The following is a 16,163-nucleotide window of genomic DNA, read 5'->3' as shown; positions in this document are numbered from 1 at the left end:
AGGAAGATCTTTTAATCTTAGATATATTTGAATTTTATATATATAATATATGACATTTTAGGTTTCTTTATAATGAACTTTTTAAAGTTAAAATAAAAATATTTGTCTTTTCTGGAATAATAACTTCTTAATATTTTGAAGCAACATAATTAATAAAAAATATAATAAGTTGTGATCTATGGATCATGAAATTATTCAAATAAATTTATGACATTATTTATCTTGTATTACGTTTCTTATAGTAATTATTATACAATAATTATATATAAAAAATAAGTAGTTCATAAAATATTTCATATTTCTCTTAAATGTTTATTAACCCCATATTTAAACATAATTCTTTCAATATGAGAGAAAAAAATCGTATTTTATAGAAGATTATTTTATAAAAAACTTTTTATATTATACATTTATTTAGGTAACATAATATAGAAAGATATATTTACCAGAATTTTTATTTTTGACAAATTTTAGTATTAACGATATTGGCTGACAATTAATAATAAAATGCAAGACTCATATTTCAACTATTTAACATCTAATAATTTGTTGCCATGAAATACTTTAATAATGAAAGTTTTGAGAGCATATAAATATTACTTGTGGCTAACATAAACTACTTGAAAATATAAATACATAAAGTAAAAATTGATCTTTTTGTTTTTAAATATGACATTAATTTGTAATATTAACATTGTGAGATATATTATCAATAACATTTATATATATGTAATTAAGGAGTAAAACAGTTTATAAGCAATAAAAACATAATTGTTTTATTTTCCTAGAACTAATTGTTTGTTTTATTATCTAACAATCGAATGAAATATTACTAGTATATAAGTCATTTATACTTCATTTGAAGTTTCGTTTATTTTACGTTTTCTGTATTCATTGTAATGCCATAAGAGTGATACAAAATGTAAAAGACAAGATAATGAATTATTATAGACGAAAAATTTAATTATTAAATGCTTAAGACTATTGTGGTTAGATTTCAGTAATTTGCCACATTTAAAATCTATGTCAGTAAAAAATCCTATCACAAATTGTGGCTTTGAAATATTCTTATTCTTAGTTTATAATACTATATATCTTAAATTAATTTTACATGTAATTATACTTTCACAGCTAATATTTTTTCTGTTTATTTTCAAAAATGTTCGCTCAAAGCTTTCAAGATTGTTACTAACCTTTTGTGCTCTTCATTGTATTTATTCACAACATGTAATATATACATAATATTCTTGAAATACCGTGTAAGAATTTTGTACAAAAACATTATCTAATTTTTAAATTAAGTATGACCTACATACATATATTGAAGGCAATTGTTCCTTTTTAAGATTCTTTTAATTGCAATTTATTAAATATCGATAGCCAATTAACATATAACAAGATTAATAATTAATTATTAACATTGAAATAATATATCCACTGAAAAAAATGTGTGATAAGAGATGTAAAGATCACAATTTGATCACAAAAGGTTAAATCATTTAATGTAAATACGCAGTTACGTTTCTTTTTCTTAACGAAGATATTCGAAACTCATTTAATAAAAAATTTCTTATTTACATTCATTCGTATGCTTCTTAGATACATAAATACAATCTCGCGACAAAACATTAAACAGTAATTTAAATTTTGCATAATTTTCAGCATTAAAATTTATTAAACATTTTGATCATCCTAAATAATTTCATTCATCTTTTATAATTCACCATTTTTAAAATAATTTTTTAACTTCATATTTATACTCACATATAATTAATTTCTTTGTGTTTTTAACGTTTTGCAAGTGTATGCATATATTTATAATATTCTATTCATAATATACGAATTATAAAGGACATTATATCACATTAATGTTACTACCATATGACTTGCTCATTTTCTTTTTACGGCACTCTCTCACGTATTTCATATAATAGCAATAACTGATAAATTTGAGAATGAAATTCCTCGTTCATTTATAAAATGTATGATACAAGTAGAAAATGTGTCTGTGTGTCTGTGTGTGTGTGTGTCTTTCAATACATTTCATATATGGAAAACTAAATTTTGATATAAAAAGAGGTACTTCAAATTGTTGTTATTCGACATAAATACATTAATATTTGTACTTTCTATTTAACTTTTAACAAAATTTACTTTTATTTTTAAACTAAAGTCTAATTTCTTCTCTTGTTCGGTATGTTGAATAAATATTAAACATCTGATTCAGCACCTTAAAAATAATCCACCATCACATATAGTTGTAATATATTCCGCGTACTTTACTAATATTTATAGTTATAATTGGTATGATAATATAGTAACTCACTTTAAGGCCTCAATACTGCCACTTAACGTCTCTTATTCCCATGACGTCGACCGAACTTACGATTTTTTCTACAAAAAGAAAGTTGTAAATCTATTAATATATATAACAAATATTTGTTCAAATTGTCAAAATGCTTAATATTTATATTCAATTTAATTCCTAAACTTAATGTTATGCAAACATACGAGCATAGAAAGTATACCTAATTTTACTCGGCGAAGGAACCGGAGTATGTTCGGCGATAACAGGTAATACAGAAGTAAATTTATCAGTTGGACGTAAAAGACGTGCTGTACGAGAAGATAATCTCCATATCAGTCTTTGCCTGTGAGGGGTTTGCTCCTGAGCATTATATTTGCTCAATACAGCACCCACAGCTTCATGTGTAGAAAAGAAGCTTGTGTCTGAAATCTATAAACGTAATATACCAATTATTTATTGTGTTACCTGTTATATTTATAAGATTTAAAATTCATTAAATTATTATAACGTTACCTTACATATTTTCTGAAGTTCTATAGCAAAGTCCAAAAGTCTAAGCATTTGATGCCTTGATGTTACAGATGTATTGATAGTAGAGGAACTAGGAATAGCAGTAGTAGATATGGGAATATCTGTATTAGTATCTAATCGGTTCACTGCACCATCTAAGTATGTGCAGAGTAGAACAAGTGCTACTTCCGACGACTTCAAACTTGCACAATTACCATCACATGCAACCATTTCTAACCTAAGTAGAAGCTCAGATTCCTAAAATAAAGCAATCAAATTGATATATCATTATAGTAATATAACCAAGTCTTCTATTTTTACATAAATAAAAATTATTACCGCTACAATACTGGTATACATGTCTCCTAGCCCTAGTTGTGATGCAATTGCAAGAAACATTGCATTGAATAAACGAAGAAAAGTTAAAGATGTAACAGGTTGAGTACCAGGTGCCCATTCTAACTTATTCCGTATTACTTCTGACATACGTTTAAGATCACCTCCAGTGCATTTGCACTGAGAAATTGAGACTAAGTGGTCAGCATCCAGTGACTGAGCTAACTGAACAGTAGCTATGTGAAAAGCAGATACACTGATACATGCCATATATTTTGGTCTTGCTTTCATTTTTGTTAAAAAACGGTCCATTAAATTGATGGCAACAAAAAATACATCCGATGGTAGATCATACCATACTTTCAAACACCTTAAAACATGGGCTGATCCATCACGAGCTCCAATTGTTATGTCATCATTCTGAAAGAAGAAAAAATATTTCATATAAAATAAAATTACTTATGATATTTTGCAGATATCCAATTGTTCTATTATTCTATATGATTTATATACATACTTGTGATATATTAGGTAACGGAAGGTTAGGTTGATACTTTACTTCAAGAACCAAAGCTTCTTGCAATTGTTCAAGTAGCGGGTGGATTGCATCCGGTACAGGCAAGCCCGATGTGTCCATTCCTGCAATGTGTGACTGACAGCTCACTACAGCAATAATTAAAAGATAAAGCAATGCAAAATATGCGTAGTGTAGCTGATGATATGAATGTCACACAACAAGAATGGCGCAGCTGGCTAGCCTTGTATCTATAAACAGAAAATATTTATATTAAAATTATTATTTAAAAGATCTATTATTGTCTAAATTATTATGTTAAAGATAATAAATACATCTGTTTCTAGAATGTTTAATTTAACATAACAGTTTGTGATAAATAACTTATTCTTTAGTAACATAAATATAGTCGAAAAATTGTATAAGTTGCTTAACTATTTTAATAAATTACAGAGAAATAACAAATATCAGAATAGTTTTTTTCTTTAATACACTATAAGAAGACCATATTTTCTTCGTGACAATTGTTCCTATATTATTTTAATACTAAAACTTGTAAAAATTTTATTCCAGCTTTTTATTTTTGCTTCTGTTCTTTGCTATTGTGTAAGGTATGCGAGTTTGCATCCACGCGCCATCAATAGATTTATATACTTGAAAGTTTCAGGAATGTACTAGAAAATCATCTATATATAATTCGAAATAACTTCGAGCGCTTTCGATTTTGTATCTTTTTCTTTTATATGATTCCTTTTTAAAAAAAAATTGAGTCAAAATTCTTTGCCGTGATAATATTTTTGTAGAACTACAGCCATTATAAAATGTTTAAATATATTATTACAAACGAGCTGAATTTATTATTTTTGGTTTAATTTAAAAGAATTCAATTTAGAATAGTGTCCTATTTTATAAATAGCGCTTCCAAAATCATGTAAATAAAATGATAATGTAATAAAGGTATAGAATTACAAAAAAAATCGAATATTGTAAAAATATAAGTCATCGATATAATAAGTAAATAGTTAATAAATTTTGCAAAATAAGACAAAATAATATAACGATAGTTTATAATGTAATAATAGGCTACTGTAAAATAATTTTCGAGAATATTCTAATGCGAAATATCGAATAGAAATATGTAATTTATTTATTTGATAATACTTAAGTCATATTATTGTCATATATTATCAAAACGACAAAACGAGAAGATATATAACCAGCTGATGCAATGTACTGTCAGAATTAAAAGAACTTAAGTGCGTCTAGGTCTTCGATTATTTGTATCATACGTCAATTCAAAACAAGCCAAAAATGTCCAAATAAAAATATTTTCAATTAAATATGTTAAATATAAGGAAGAGTATTTAACTGAAATTAAAAGTTCAATGGAAATTTGTTCTGAAACATGGATAAAATAAAAAGATTTAATAAAAAATATTAGTTTTGGAAAGGTATATGTATAAAAACTAAAATCACATATTTACATATATATGTTTATAAATTCCACTGACCCGAAAAGCTGTTTAAAAATTACTGTATTGGTGATAGTAATTAGCAATGAAAATATGCAAACAAATCATAAAACAATATATGAAATAATGGTTTAGCTCATAATATTATCACTTACTACGAGATGCTTGATTTGAATTACATTATGGGTAATGACAAGATATAAAACAATAATGAATGATATAATGAAAAATATAAAACAAAGGAAATTGTTTATAAAGAAATTGATCCTCGCAATTTATGAAGAATTAATGTATCACTTAACGAAAGAAATGTTTATGTTGATCAACGATCAATTCGTTGTTAGTAACAAGATTCATACCTATAATATTTTCCCATATATAACAGCAAATTAATGTACACACTTATCATTTATTTTAGACAACGTGGTATTATGAAATCACAGAATCATCAAAATCTATAGGTATATATTGTTTTTTTCTTTACGTAAGAGCAACGAGCTCCTACGAAGAGCAAAGTATACACTCTATATAAGCGCGTACTCGAATGATACTGTTAATTCGCATCTGCTATGCGAATCGTCACGGATGAGCAATATCCGAATTACTACGAATATGCACGAATTTGGACGAAGTTAACTGTAAAGCAGTATCAAGATCAAATAATATATGAAATCTTCGGTTAATAAATGAATTTAATCATTTATTTGCAAATGATAGAATTTCAATGAACATTTAAATAAGAATTAACAAATTATTTCAACAAAAATAAAAATGTATGTATTGTAAATAATGAGCAATAAAAAATAACTTCATGAAAACATAAACTTTAAAATGTTGAATGCGAGTCTGTGGAATATAGTTCTTATCTTTTATATTTATATATATATACACACGCGCGCGCGCGCGCGCGCACGCACACACACACACACACACACACATAGAGTATCTCATCTTATTTTTGCTATATTTGACACGAGTTTATACAATTTATCATACTTCATTATTAAATAAATTTCATAGCGATCCACATTTTCTTTATCTAATCGTAAATAAATATTATGCTATTTATTCTCAAATGCTAAGAACGATAGAGATCTCATTTACTCCTGTCATTTAATTTGTAGAAAGAAAAATTAGATTTTTATCGCAATTATTCGTTATATATAAAGTTCCAATTTTGTAGTATTGTCAAAAGCTTTATCATTATTATCTTAACTAATTTATATTATATCATATAAAAGACATATCATAAATAATCAAATAATTAGAAGTACATATATACAGTATGTATATTCGTCGAACTCTTTCTCTGTTCTCATTACCACCATTTTGTTTTAGTTAGACATTTGAACATATATTTTATAAACACTTTATGCACTACAATGATATTTACAAAAAAAAAAAGCAAAGATTTACCCGGATGCGTCCGAAACGCTGTTACGTCGATAGATCACCCAATCTTGGCTTTTTTATCGTATTTGTCGATACGGATAGGAAACAGATTCACGAACGAACTATTCCGTTTGACAGTTGTTTTAACAATAAGAAATGGCGAAGTCATGAACGTTCAGCTGATCATTACGAGTTTCCATACGCTCATGCGTAATAGTCCTTCCATAAGCGTAAATCTCTTTGCGAAAAATTTCAAATATGATGTCACTATATTTAGATAATTTATTATCTTCATTACAGTTATATTATTTCAAACAATTTTCATTAATTTTAGAATTGAATGTTCTATTTATAAATCTAGTTTGAATATAACATTATTTCATAATTTTTAATTTAATGTTAGGAACAGTATTGGTATTAAATAGCATTAACATGTAGATTAATGATTGTGCCGTGATATAGGAGCAGAAGACAGCACAGTTACGTAGCATAGGAACAAAAAACGTCAGGATTTCCGTAGATAACTTTTTGACACCCGCTTTCGAAGACAAGAGGCTATTTTTAAGTTAAGACGCTATTTTTAACTAGCACTTAGCATGATTTTGTTCAGCAATGGTAACAATGCCTGTAATTTTCTATGATCATCATGTTCTCAATAGTCGAGCGTGCAATAAATGCAATTAATTCCGATGAGTAATTTAACTAATTGTAATGACCCGATTGGTCAAAGATCACTCTGAGGAACTTCCATGACCTTTATCTAATCACCTGGAAGCCTCATGTTTCGTTCAAATATCACTCACCCTTTTCCCCCGAATATTTATATCTATGTATATATTATTTTATTTTGTTGTAGAAGTATTAACATGCTACTGGATCTTAAATTTATATGTTAAATTTATTAGTATTTTACTTATCTTATTGTATCAATATCATTGTGCTGCTAAATATTAGAAAAAAATAGATGATTAGATGTAAAGACTAAAGCTCCATAAGGTCTGAAAGGACAAACAAGATAAATAATAAATAAATAATAGTAATAATAATGTAGATTAATGATCTTAATTTTATTGCAATACTAAAAATTTGAAATGATGCACATATATGTATTTCAGCAATATGTGGAATATTTTTGTTAAAATCTACTGATATAATCATATTATTCTTGACATTTCCTTTCTCAATATTACAGTTAGGAACCTTAAGTATACATAAGTTATAAGTATGTGATCATTTTTGTAATATCAGATGATTTAATATAATATAGAAAAAATTTTTTGAACTATTAGTATTCCATAGATGTAGTTTATGAGGTAGCTTTTAATTTTTACATTTGTTATGCTACTTCATTGGTTAACATAATATATATTTATACATGTATAAATAGTAAACAAGAATGATTTTTGAATACACTTATACATTTTATAAAATGAAGCTTTTTATATTCATTCATTCTTATTATGTACAAATTGATAGATATTTAAATAAGAATACTATATGGTAATATATTATAATATAAATAACATCCCTTTCTTATTATACATTCCTATCGTCAATTATAGATTACTTTCATTTATATTATGTGAAGATATAAAATTTCATACTATACAAAGGTTTTATTTATTTTTCCTAATTACACAGATAATACAAATAATTTGCCTATTTTCCAATGTTTTAAGTACAAACTTTTGGTTACATTATTCAGCTCTGAAATATATTATTAAAGAAACACATTTCTTATCCATTCTCACTATCACATAAATTTTTATCCAATTTCATTTCCATATTTTTTTCTTGCTCTAACATTTTCACAGTTGTCTCGAGTGTATATAAATGTTCATCATTTATACCTGGTGCTATTACTCGCATTGCAGATGCCAAATTATATAAATATTCTGTATTTGTTCCACTAGGACCATGAGACACTAGTATATGTTTTGCTATTGTATATATGTCCTCTGCACCTGCATAATTTGGATTATCTTCACCACCTATGTAAATTGTGATATAAAATCGCATATTTTCTGAAACTGATGATAATAGTTTTTTATTTTTAAGATCATTTGGAAAATTATTATCTGTTAAAGAATATGGTGCAGTATTTTTAATGGAATAAGATGGATAAAAGAGAACACTTTTTCTCTCATAACCTCCTTTTTCTCTGTAATCCAAGTGTTTTACTACTTTATCTATATTTTGGGGTGATATTCTATAAGCAACACCCCATACTTCATCATTAGGATTATCAGAATTAAGTAATGTTACAACACGACCAGGCTATAACAAAATACCATTGTTTGTATACTTAAAAACTATGTATTATACATTACATAAAAGTCAACATAATATGAATTGTTAATAAGTAATAAAATAATTTGCATTTAATGTAATATCTAAATTTTTAGACACTATTTTTAAATAACCACACACATATCAAATTCTATTAATGAAGAAATAATTACAAAAATTGATTTTTACTTTTCTTAAAGAAAACTAATTAATTCTTTAATTGCAAAACATTATTTGCAAAACACAAAAAAAAAGAAAATCCCAAATTAATTTGAAATTTGAAATTTAAAAAACGTACATAATTTAATCGCAAATGTTAAAAGATGTTTTAAGTGAAAAAAAATTACTTAAAGAAGTTTAACACACAATTATTATAATACGTACTCTACTAGGTATTCCTCTATGATCTATACTTTTCTGGTAAAATCTTCTGATATATCCTTTGATGTATCCAACGAGAATTTCTTCGTAAGGAAAGTCCGCTTTCCATATCAGTGAACCATAACCAAACACCCACATTGTTATTTTTCTTGTTAAATAGTAATTGCCTTAATGATTGTTTGAACTTTTCATTTAAAATTATATTTTTCTGTAAAAATATATAAATTCCGAGTAAGACAGTATTTCCTACTCTCCTAAAACATATTTAATATTGAATTCACATTAAATTATTAAGACGACAGATACATAGACTATTTAGTAAAAGTTTTAAAACAGTCAAAATATACTTTACACTAAAATTTTGAATAACGGTTTATGAAATATAATTATTTCGAACAAATTTATTGTTTCTTCGACATTACGCTATTTTTATTATTTAAAAAATACCTTTTTCTAATCTTTTGTTCAAAATAATTTTACATTAGTATGTATATTGAGAGAAATTATGAACATCATATATGTACATAGTATACAGTACACATACATATTTAATGAAAAGTACGTCAGATAATCACGCGAATGTTCAAATTTTCGTGTGTGAAGAGAGAACGAATTTTCATATTGATTTAAATGTGTAAGTTTTAATGTCTATTGACTATCAGATGATTTTATTTTAATATACGGTTATTAAAAGTATTTGATAGTAAAACTTAATATTTAAAATGTTTTCAAAATTTTTATGTACCGATGTACTTGCCATTCGCTGTGTTGGTAATTTCATTTTTGTAGGTTAGTATCATATATGTAATTTTTTCACAATAAATAAAAGTTATAACCACATCTTCATTTCTCTATTTAAACAGTAATACATATTTATATTTTGTAATTTTTATAATTTCCTTTTCAAATTGTACATAGGTATGGGATGTATACTATATATTTTTAATGCTAACACATACAAATTGGAAAAAAAAATAAATTGTCTTTATCCATATAATATACATGGAATCGTTGAGGGTCCTAATAACAAATTAACTGTATTTGGTGCTAACTATTTTTCTACATATAAAATTTACCATAAAGAAGAAACATTGATGTATGTTTAAGTACTATACATATAATATTTGTTTTATTAAGTATTATACTTTATTTATCTATATATTCATAAGAAAGTATATATTTTAGAATTGAAGAAGATTCTAATAAAAAAAGACTTAATGATTGGATTGTGGCAGCAGAATGGGTGATATTTGACGAATGCGATTATCTATGTGTTCTTTTAGCACACAATAATGTTTGTATTTATAACGTATCTAGTGAATGCTATCAAAGCATATGTTGCGAAGAAAGATGTATTCTGTATCCTTATATTTATATATTAAAAAAAAAATGTTTTAACATTAATCTTAACTTTATTATTAGATATGCTGGCTCCATATTAAATAACAGTAATAGAGATCTAATCATTTTTAGTGGAACTGTATATCAGGAAATTTTGATATGGCAAATAAATTATAATTATCATTCTAGAATATCTCCAGTTTTACATCGTTTACAGGGGCACAATGTTCGTAATATATTACCTAAAGCAATGTCCTTTTTTATGCATTGTGTTAAAGTTTAAGAATGCAAATGAACTTAATTCTAGGGTGTAATCTTTTCAATCACATATGATATAGCTACACAAATTATTTGTTCTACCTCAGATGACAGAACAGTCAGATTATGGAAAATAAGTAACAACAAAAGTAAAGACTGTAAGCTTACATTGGAAAGAAAATCAGTGAACACAAATTGGAAAGAAATTAATATAAAACTAATGCGAACAATGTTTGGTCATACAGCTAGAGTGTGGAAATCTATCATTAAAAATGAAATTTTATTTACAATAGGAGAGGTATATATCATTATGTATACATAGTAAACAATTGATAATAAAGATAATATATTTTCATGTTCATAATCGAAGGATTCTCTTATATGCATCTGGTCATTGGATGGTAAATTACTTAACAAAGTTTGTGCTCACCATGGTGCTGCTATATGGAGTATTGACATATCAAATGATAATAAAAGTGTTTTCACTGGTGGTGCTGATGGTGCAGTTTATGCATGGCCTTTTGTTAATGATTATGTTCAAAAAGCTGTATTAATACCAAAAATACATACATGCACTTTGCCAAAATATGTTTGTTACTTAAGAAGTGGTAACCTTTTAATTTTTGATGAAAATGCTACTCTATTTATATTTAACAATTATTATAATAGTCTGCTAGGGTCATTGTATTTAAAGAAATATAGTACATATTGTGTTATGGAGGTTTCTTTATGCCACACCTATGTTTCTTTTGCATCAAGAGATGGATATATAACAATATACAAAGGTAAAATAATACTAAAGATTAATAAAATTGCATTAATTGTTAAGAATATTGTACATAATGATTTTAGAAGTTGCAGCTAATAGAGAATTACAACAGATTATAGAAACAAAGATAATGGAATCACAAATATTTTCTGTACATTGGCTAGGAGATAATAAATTAGTAATTTGTGGCCTAAATGGAATTTTAAAAATATTTAATTTTACAGAAGGAGGTATATTTTATAAAATATAGAATAATATGTTGTTTAGTAAAATCTAAATTTCCATTTAATTTTTACAATTTTTATTTTATACAGGATTAATTAATATAGAATCAATATGTTTGTTACCATATAGTCGAGAACGTTGGTTAACAGCGGCTGTTTTATATGAAGGACTATTAGTGTGTGGAGATAGAGTTGGAAATATGCATGTTTTTGAGCTTGAAAAATCTGTATCATATAATGGAGCAAATGTACCTGAAGCAAAAAAGAAACCTATCCAAACTTTTGTTAAAGTTCATGGAAAAATTGGTATTCAAAATTTCATAGTTTCGAATTCAAAATTAATATCAACTGGTCGTGATGGAATGTTAAAGTTTTATGAATTAAATAAATATAAAAGTGCAAAGTTATTATGCGCTTTACATAAACAAAAGATGCCAATGGACTGGATTAGCAGCCATTTAAAATCCTCTGATGATGTTCTTATACTAGGATTTAAAGAGGTACATACATATGTATTTAAACAGATGTTATACATATATATGTACATACATATTTTTTTTTACATTTTTTATCTTTCGTCGTTATTATTTATAGGTAGAATTTATAATATATAGTATGTTCCACCATCGAACTTTGATAAGAGTTCCTTGTGGTGGTGGGCATAGATCATGGGATTGTATGTTACAAAATGAACTTATTACATTTGTATATATTCGTAATAAGCAAGTATATGTATCTGATTTTTCATTAACTTCTTTCATGTTGCCGGTTTTATTGGTGAGTAATTTCTTCATACTGAAAGTTTTATACTTTTTCAGAGGAATTAAAAACATATTCTTTTAAATTTTTAGAATGGTTTCCATACAAAGGAAATATACTGCATCAATCCAATATCAAAAATTGGTCAGTATAATATTTTCATATCTGGAGGTGAAGATAGTACTCTTCGCATTAGCTGCATCTCAAGTACACTGATGAAAAACAATCTCACTTTTCAAACATTGAGTATTTTTGATGGTCACATCTCTAGTGTTAAATTTATAAATTGTTTAAATTTACAAACTAATCTTTTTTACAATAAATATCTCATTTTTTCGGGAGGTGGAAGAGCACAATTAAAAGTTTGGGAAATTGATATAAAAGATAATAAAACATCCTTACAAAGTAAGGATATTTCTTGTCATGACATTACATCTCACATGTTGTATGGATTTGATCGTTATCATAAAAAACAGTGGCAAGAATCTAAATATTCTTATAATATGCAACCTGAGAGTCGATATATGGATATTGAAGTTTATCATTGCTCTATAAATTTACATTATATATTGCTCTTTGTTGCTTGTGCAGATGGATTTGTAAGGTACATTTTTTGCTTGATATTTATGAATTTACAATGTAGTATCTTATACAAATATACTTGTGGATATTCTATATTCATAGAAATATAATTTTAAATTAATATTCATAGAAATTATTGTATTATTCATAGAAATATATATAATCTTTATTTTTTGTAATCTAAAATGAATTTTTGAAAATCAAGGTATTTTTCTATTCAAATATTTACTTAAATATTATTTGCAGAGTATTTTTGTATGATATTACTATGAAAAAGATTTCACTCAAAGCACATGTAAAATGTGTGGATCGTTGTATAACAAAAATAACTGTTTTAACATATGATGAAAAAGTAATTGTCTTAACAATGTCCACTGATGGAATCGGTCGATTTATTGATTTCACCGATATTATTTCAAAGATTATAATATGTCCACAAATTGAAGAACAAGAATTTCACAATTGTAAAAATGTATTCATTGCAAAGTTTGATTTACATCAATCTGGAATTAACTCATATGACATAAAAGTGATTGAAAAAAGCGAATATTTGTTAGCAACTGGTGGTGATGATAATATGTTTAATGTTATTTGTTTTAAAGTTCAGTTAGAAGGTAAGAAGGAAGAATTACATATTTCATTGTTATCAAAATGGAGTACTGCGACTGCACATGCTGCTCAAATTACAGGTACGTTTACAATTTTTATGTCAGTATATATTTTTAAATAATGCTTAACATTATTTATATTTATTCTGTATTTGTTAAATTACAATTAGAAAATATAAATGAATAAAAATAAAATAAAGTAAGCTAGAAATGTAAATAATTTATTGATAAAAGTATTCAATTAATTTGAAAAGATATTTTCCAGGAGTAATATTTCACGAAAGAAATACAATTTTTAGCGTTGGAGTGGATCAGCAAGTAAATATGTATCATTATGATTATAACAATAGTACTTTATCTGTAACATTTTTGAAGAAAATCTTTACATCTGTAACGGATGTAAAAGGCTTAACTTCATGGTATAATTCAAAGTATGTTTATTGCTTCTATGATATTTAATTATGATAATCTGCATTATTATGTTTTAACGGATTAATGTTTGACTAAATTGGCATTAAAATTTAATTGTTTTAGTGATGAATCAGTCATATGTGCGTATGGTAGAGGATTTGAGATATTAACCCTCTAAGGTGAAATATATATTATAAAAGCTATGATGTCAGGTAATATCGTTTCTTGAAAATTTATTAATAAAATAGCATATATATATTTATTTAGTTTTATCATTTTCGCTTGAATAATAAATAATTCTGTTTACTATCACCAGATGGCGAACCTATCAGATAAACTTAGTGTTGCTATTAATTCGATTGTCGTGTTGAGTTTGTTAATGTTTATAAGAAAGTGAAATATTACTTTAGATATTAAATATTTTATAGAAATGACAAGTATTACAATATCAGCAGTTCGAACACGAACAAGTATACTTGATAAATCATTAAGTAAGGGAAAGGGAGAGGTTAGCTTAAGTTGTTTCGCACTTCTGTTTTCAGAACTTGTACAATACTGCCAAAATCGAGTTTACACCGTACCAGAATTACAAAATAAGTATGTAAATAATTAAGTTCATTAAAAATTCTTATATACAAATGTTTTCTATTTATTGGTTAGATTGGCAGAGATAGGTACGGAGGTTGGTCATAGAGTAACAGATTTACTCGTTGTACGGGAAAAAGGTGGAAAGCGCGAGATAAAATTATTAAATATTTTATTATTTATTAAAAGTACGGTATGGAAGTCATTGTTTGGTCGTGAAGCTGATAAATTAGAACATGCAAATGATGACGAAAGGACTTATTATATCATAGAAAAAGAAGCACTAGTAAATAAATTTATATCAGTTCCAAAAGATAAAGGAAGTCTAAACTGTGCTTCTTTTATTGCTGGTATAGTTGAAGCTATCCTTTGTGATTGTGGTTTTGTGAGTATTAAATTTTTGTCAATATCACTATTTAAATTATGAAATTATTTGGGTAATGAATTAATTGGAAATATTTGCATTTGTAGCAAGCAAAAGTCACTGCACATTGGCATAAAGGAACAACATATATGGTTAAATTTGATGATGCAGTTGTTGCTCGTGATAAACAACTCGAAGATCGATAATTAAAGACATAGGAAAGAAATTAAAAGTAACAAGATAAAATTTTATATTCCAATACAATTAAGGAATGAATATCTTTGAATTAAAAATATAAAAAAAGAATTCCTTGGTTTTGTTTGTAGTTGATTTAAATTATTTTCACACATAAACATTTCAGCATTTCATAATAATTTTCCTTCGTTTATTGAAAATGGAATCATATGTGCGGAAATTAAATGCCAGCAAATAAAATGACATGTACATAGTTATAGCATTTTATATTTACTAATGAAGTACTTATTTTATATTTTATTGTATTAGAGTACAAGTACTGACATATATATTGTAAGTTTAAGATCTACAAATACACAATTGGTTCATGCAAATTTAAATTCTCTATCAACATATGCTACTTGACCAGTACGATATAACTTTTCGTCACGATCCTACAAAATAAAAAAAATTTTATGTTCATGGTATACTCATTAAACAAACATTTAATAATATACCTTTATATACATCAGAAATTTTGAACCATAATAGACGCCTGCAACCCACAACAAACCACTTAGTATATGTGGTACAAACTTTATATGTGAAACATAATCATGGTTATGTCTCAATGCAATTAATCGTTGAACTGCACTATCCATCTATATTAATTAATTACGTATTTAGTACAAATATCATAAGGTCTTTTAACAATTAACAAAATTAATATTAAAGTAATTTTTAACGATATTTTCGTGTAATTTATATCAATAAGAAAAATACTTGTTACATAATTACATTTTTTGTATAAAATTATGAGACTATTCCATAATTAAATTAATAATTACCTTAAATAACTAAGCATACATTACATAATTAGAAATAA

General features: G+C 26.0%; 4 protein-coding genes across 11 annotated transcripts; 2 read left to right on the top strand and 2 right to left on the bottom strand.

Moving 5' to 3' along the window:
* Nucleotides 1-854: 854 nt before the first annotated feature.
* CycG (cyclin G) lies at nt 855-6,716 on the bottom strand. Of its 2 annotated transcripts, none has more exons than XM_069131327.1 (7): nt 6,557-6,716; nt 3,672-3,919; nt 3,158-3,574; nt 2,822-3,076; nt 2,529-2,737; nt 2,327-2,394; nt 855-2,230 (listed from the first exon to the last, which is right to left on the bottom strand). In XM_069131327.1, the coding sequence occupies exons 2-6, from the start codon at nt 3,789-3,791 to the stop codon at nt 2,349-2,351; spliced, it is 1,047 nt and encodes a 348-aa protein (XP_068987428.1). In that variant the 5' UTR covers nt 3,792-3,919; nt 6,557-6,716; the 3' UTR covers nt 855-2,230; nt 2,327-2,348. The 2 variants fall into 2 exon arrangements, with proteins under 2 accessions (XP_068987428.1, XP_068987429.1); XM_069131328.1 differs by lacking the exon at nt 6,557-6,716 and adding an exon at nt 5,500-5,683.
* Nucleotides 6,717-7,690: 974 nt separating this feature from the next.
* On the bottom strand, nt 7,691-9,774 carry LOC138189175 (putative glutathione-specific gamma-glutamylcyclotransferase 2). 2 transcript variants are annotated; one of them, XM_069131329.1, is made up of 3 exons: nt 9,650-9,774; nt 9,206-9,456; nt 7,691-8,809 (listed from the first exon to the last, which is right to left on the bottom strand). In XM_069131329.1, the coding sequence occupies exons 2-3, from the start codon at nt 9,338-9,340 to the stop codon at nt 8,270-8,272; spliced, it is 675 nt and encodes a 224-aa protein (XP_068987430.1). In that variant the 5' UTR covers nt 9,341-9,456; nt 9,650-9,774; the 3' UTR covers nt 7,691-8,269. The 2 variants fall into 2 exon arrangements, with proteins under 2 accessions (XP_068987430.1, XP_068987431.1); XM_069131330.1 differs by having other exon boundaries at nt 9,555-9,681.
* LOC138189173 (tRNA (34-2'-O)-methyltransferase regulator WDR6) lies at nt 9,750-14,751 on the top strand. Of its 6 annotated transcripts, none has more exons than XM_069131323.1 (14): nt 9,750-9,836; nt 10,121-10,298; nt 10,388-10,561; nt 10,625-10,769; nt 10,851-11,099; nt 11,172-11,586; nt 11,654-11,800; nt 11,885-12,294; nt 12,389-12,571; nt 12,646-13,157; nt 13,382-13,824; nt 14,009-14,174; nt 14,278-14,333; nt 14,697-14,751. In XM_069131323.1, the coding sequence occupies exons 1-13, from the start codon at nt 9,833-9,835 to the stop codon at nt 14,330-14,332; spliced, it is 3,081 nt and encodes a 1,026-aa protein (XP_068987424.1). In that variant the 5' UTR covers nt 9,750-9,832; the 3' UTR covers nt 14,333; nt 14,697-14,751. The 6 variants fall into 6 exon arrangements, 4 of the variants coding, with proteins under 4 accessions (XP_068987424.1, XP_068987423.1, XP_068987426.1 ...); XM_069131322.1 differs by lacking the exon at nt 9,750-9,836 and adding an exon at nt 9,852-9,991; XR_011175946.1 differs by lacking the exons at nt 9,750-9,836; nt 14,697-14,751 and adding an exon at nt 9,852-9,991 and having other exon boundaries at nt 13,382-13,749; nt 14,043-14,174.
* Nucleotides 14,405-15,662, top strand: LOC138189176 (trafficking protein particle complex subunit 5). The gene is made up of 3 exons (XM_069131331.1): nt 14,405-14,751; nt 14,815-15,124; nt 15,211-15,662. The coding sequence occupies exons 1-3, from the start codon at nt 14,585-14,587 to the stop codon at nt 15,307-15,309; spliced, it is 576 nt and encodes a 191-aa protein (XP_068987432.1). The 5' UTR covers nt 14,405-14,584; the 3' UTR covers nt 15,310-15,662.
* Nucleotides 15,663-16,163: the final 501 nt, after the last annotated feature.

Source organism: Bombus flavifrons, chromosome 18 (assembly GCF_040668555.2).
Source record: "Bombus flavifrons isolate JBK064 chromosome 18, iyBomFlav1_principal, whole genome shotgun sequence".
Taxonomy (NCBI): domain Eukaryota; kingdom Metazoa; phylum Arthropoda; class Insecta; order Hymenoptera; family Apidae; genus Bombus; species Bombus flavifrons.
Note: the sequence above shows the minus strand (reverse complement) of the source record. Positions and strands in the feature narration are given on the sequence as shown.

Bases quoted from the DNA above. Each gene is read 5' to 3' on its own strand.
- CycG (XM_069131327.1), bottom strand. From the start codon at position 3,791: ATGGACACATCGGGCTTGCCTGTACCGGATGCAATCCACCCGCTACTT. The intron at 3,575-3,671 runs GTATGTATATAA...TTCTTCTTTCAG, and splicing joins CGTTACCTAATATATCACAA to AATGATGACATAACAATTGG. The intron at 2,395-2,528 runs GTATACTTTCTA...TTCTTTTTGTAG, and splicing joins CCTTCGCCGAGTAAAATTAG to AAAAAATCGTAAGTTCGGTC.
- LOC138189175 (XM_069131329.1), bottom strand. From the start codon at position 9,340: ATGTGGGTGTTTGGTTATGGTTCACTGATATGGAAAGCGGACTTTCCT. The intron at 8,810-9,205 runs GTACGTATTATA...ATTTTGTTATAG, and splicing joins ATAGAGGAATACCTAGTAGA to CCTGGTCGTGTTGTAACATT.
- LOC138189173 (XM_069131322.1), top strand. From the start codon at position 9,925: ATGTTTTCAAAATTTTTATGTACCGATGTACTTGCCATTCGCTGTGTT. The intron at 13,158-13,381 runs GTACATTTTTTG...TATTATTTGCAG, and splicing joins TGTGCAGATGGATTTGTAAG to AGTATTTTTGTATGATATTA. The intron at 14,175-14,277 runs GTATGTTTATTG...TAATTGTTTTAG, and splicing joins ACTTCATGGTATAATTCAAA to TGATGAATCAGTCATATGTG.
- LOC138189176 (XM_069131331.1), top strand. From the start codon at position 14,585: ATGACAAGTATTACAATATCAGCAGTTCGAACACGAACAAGTATACTT. The intron at 14,752-14,814 runs GTATGTAAATAA...TTTATTGGTTAG, and splicing joins GTACCAGAATTACAAAATAA to ATTGGCAGAGATAGGTACGG. The intron at 15,125-15,210 runs GTGAGTATTAAA...TTGCATTTGTAG, and splicing joins TCCTTTGTGATTGTGGTTTT to CAAGCAAAAGTCACTGCACA.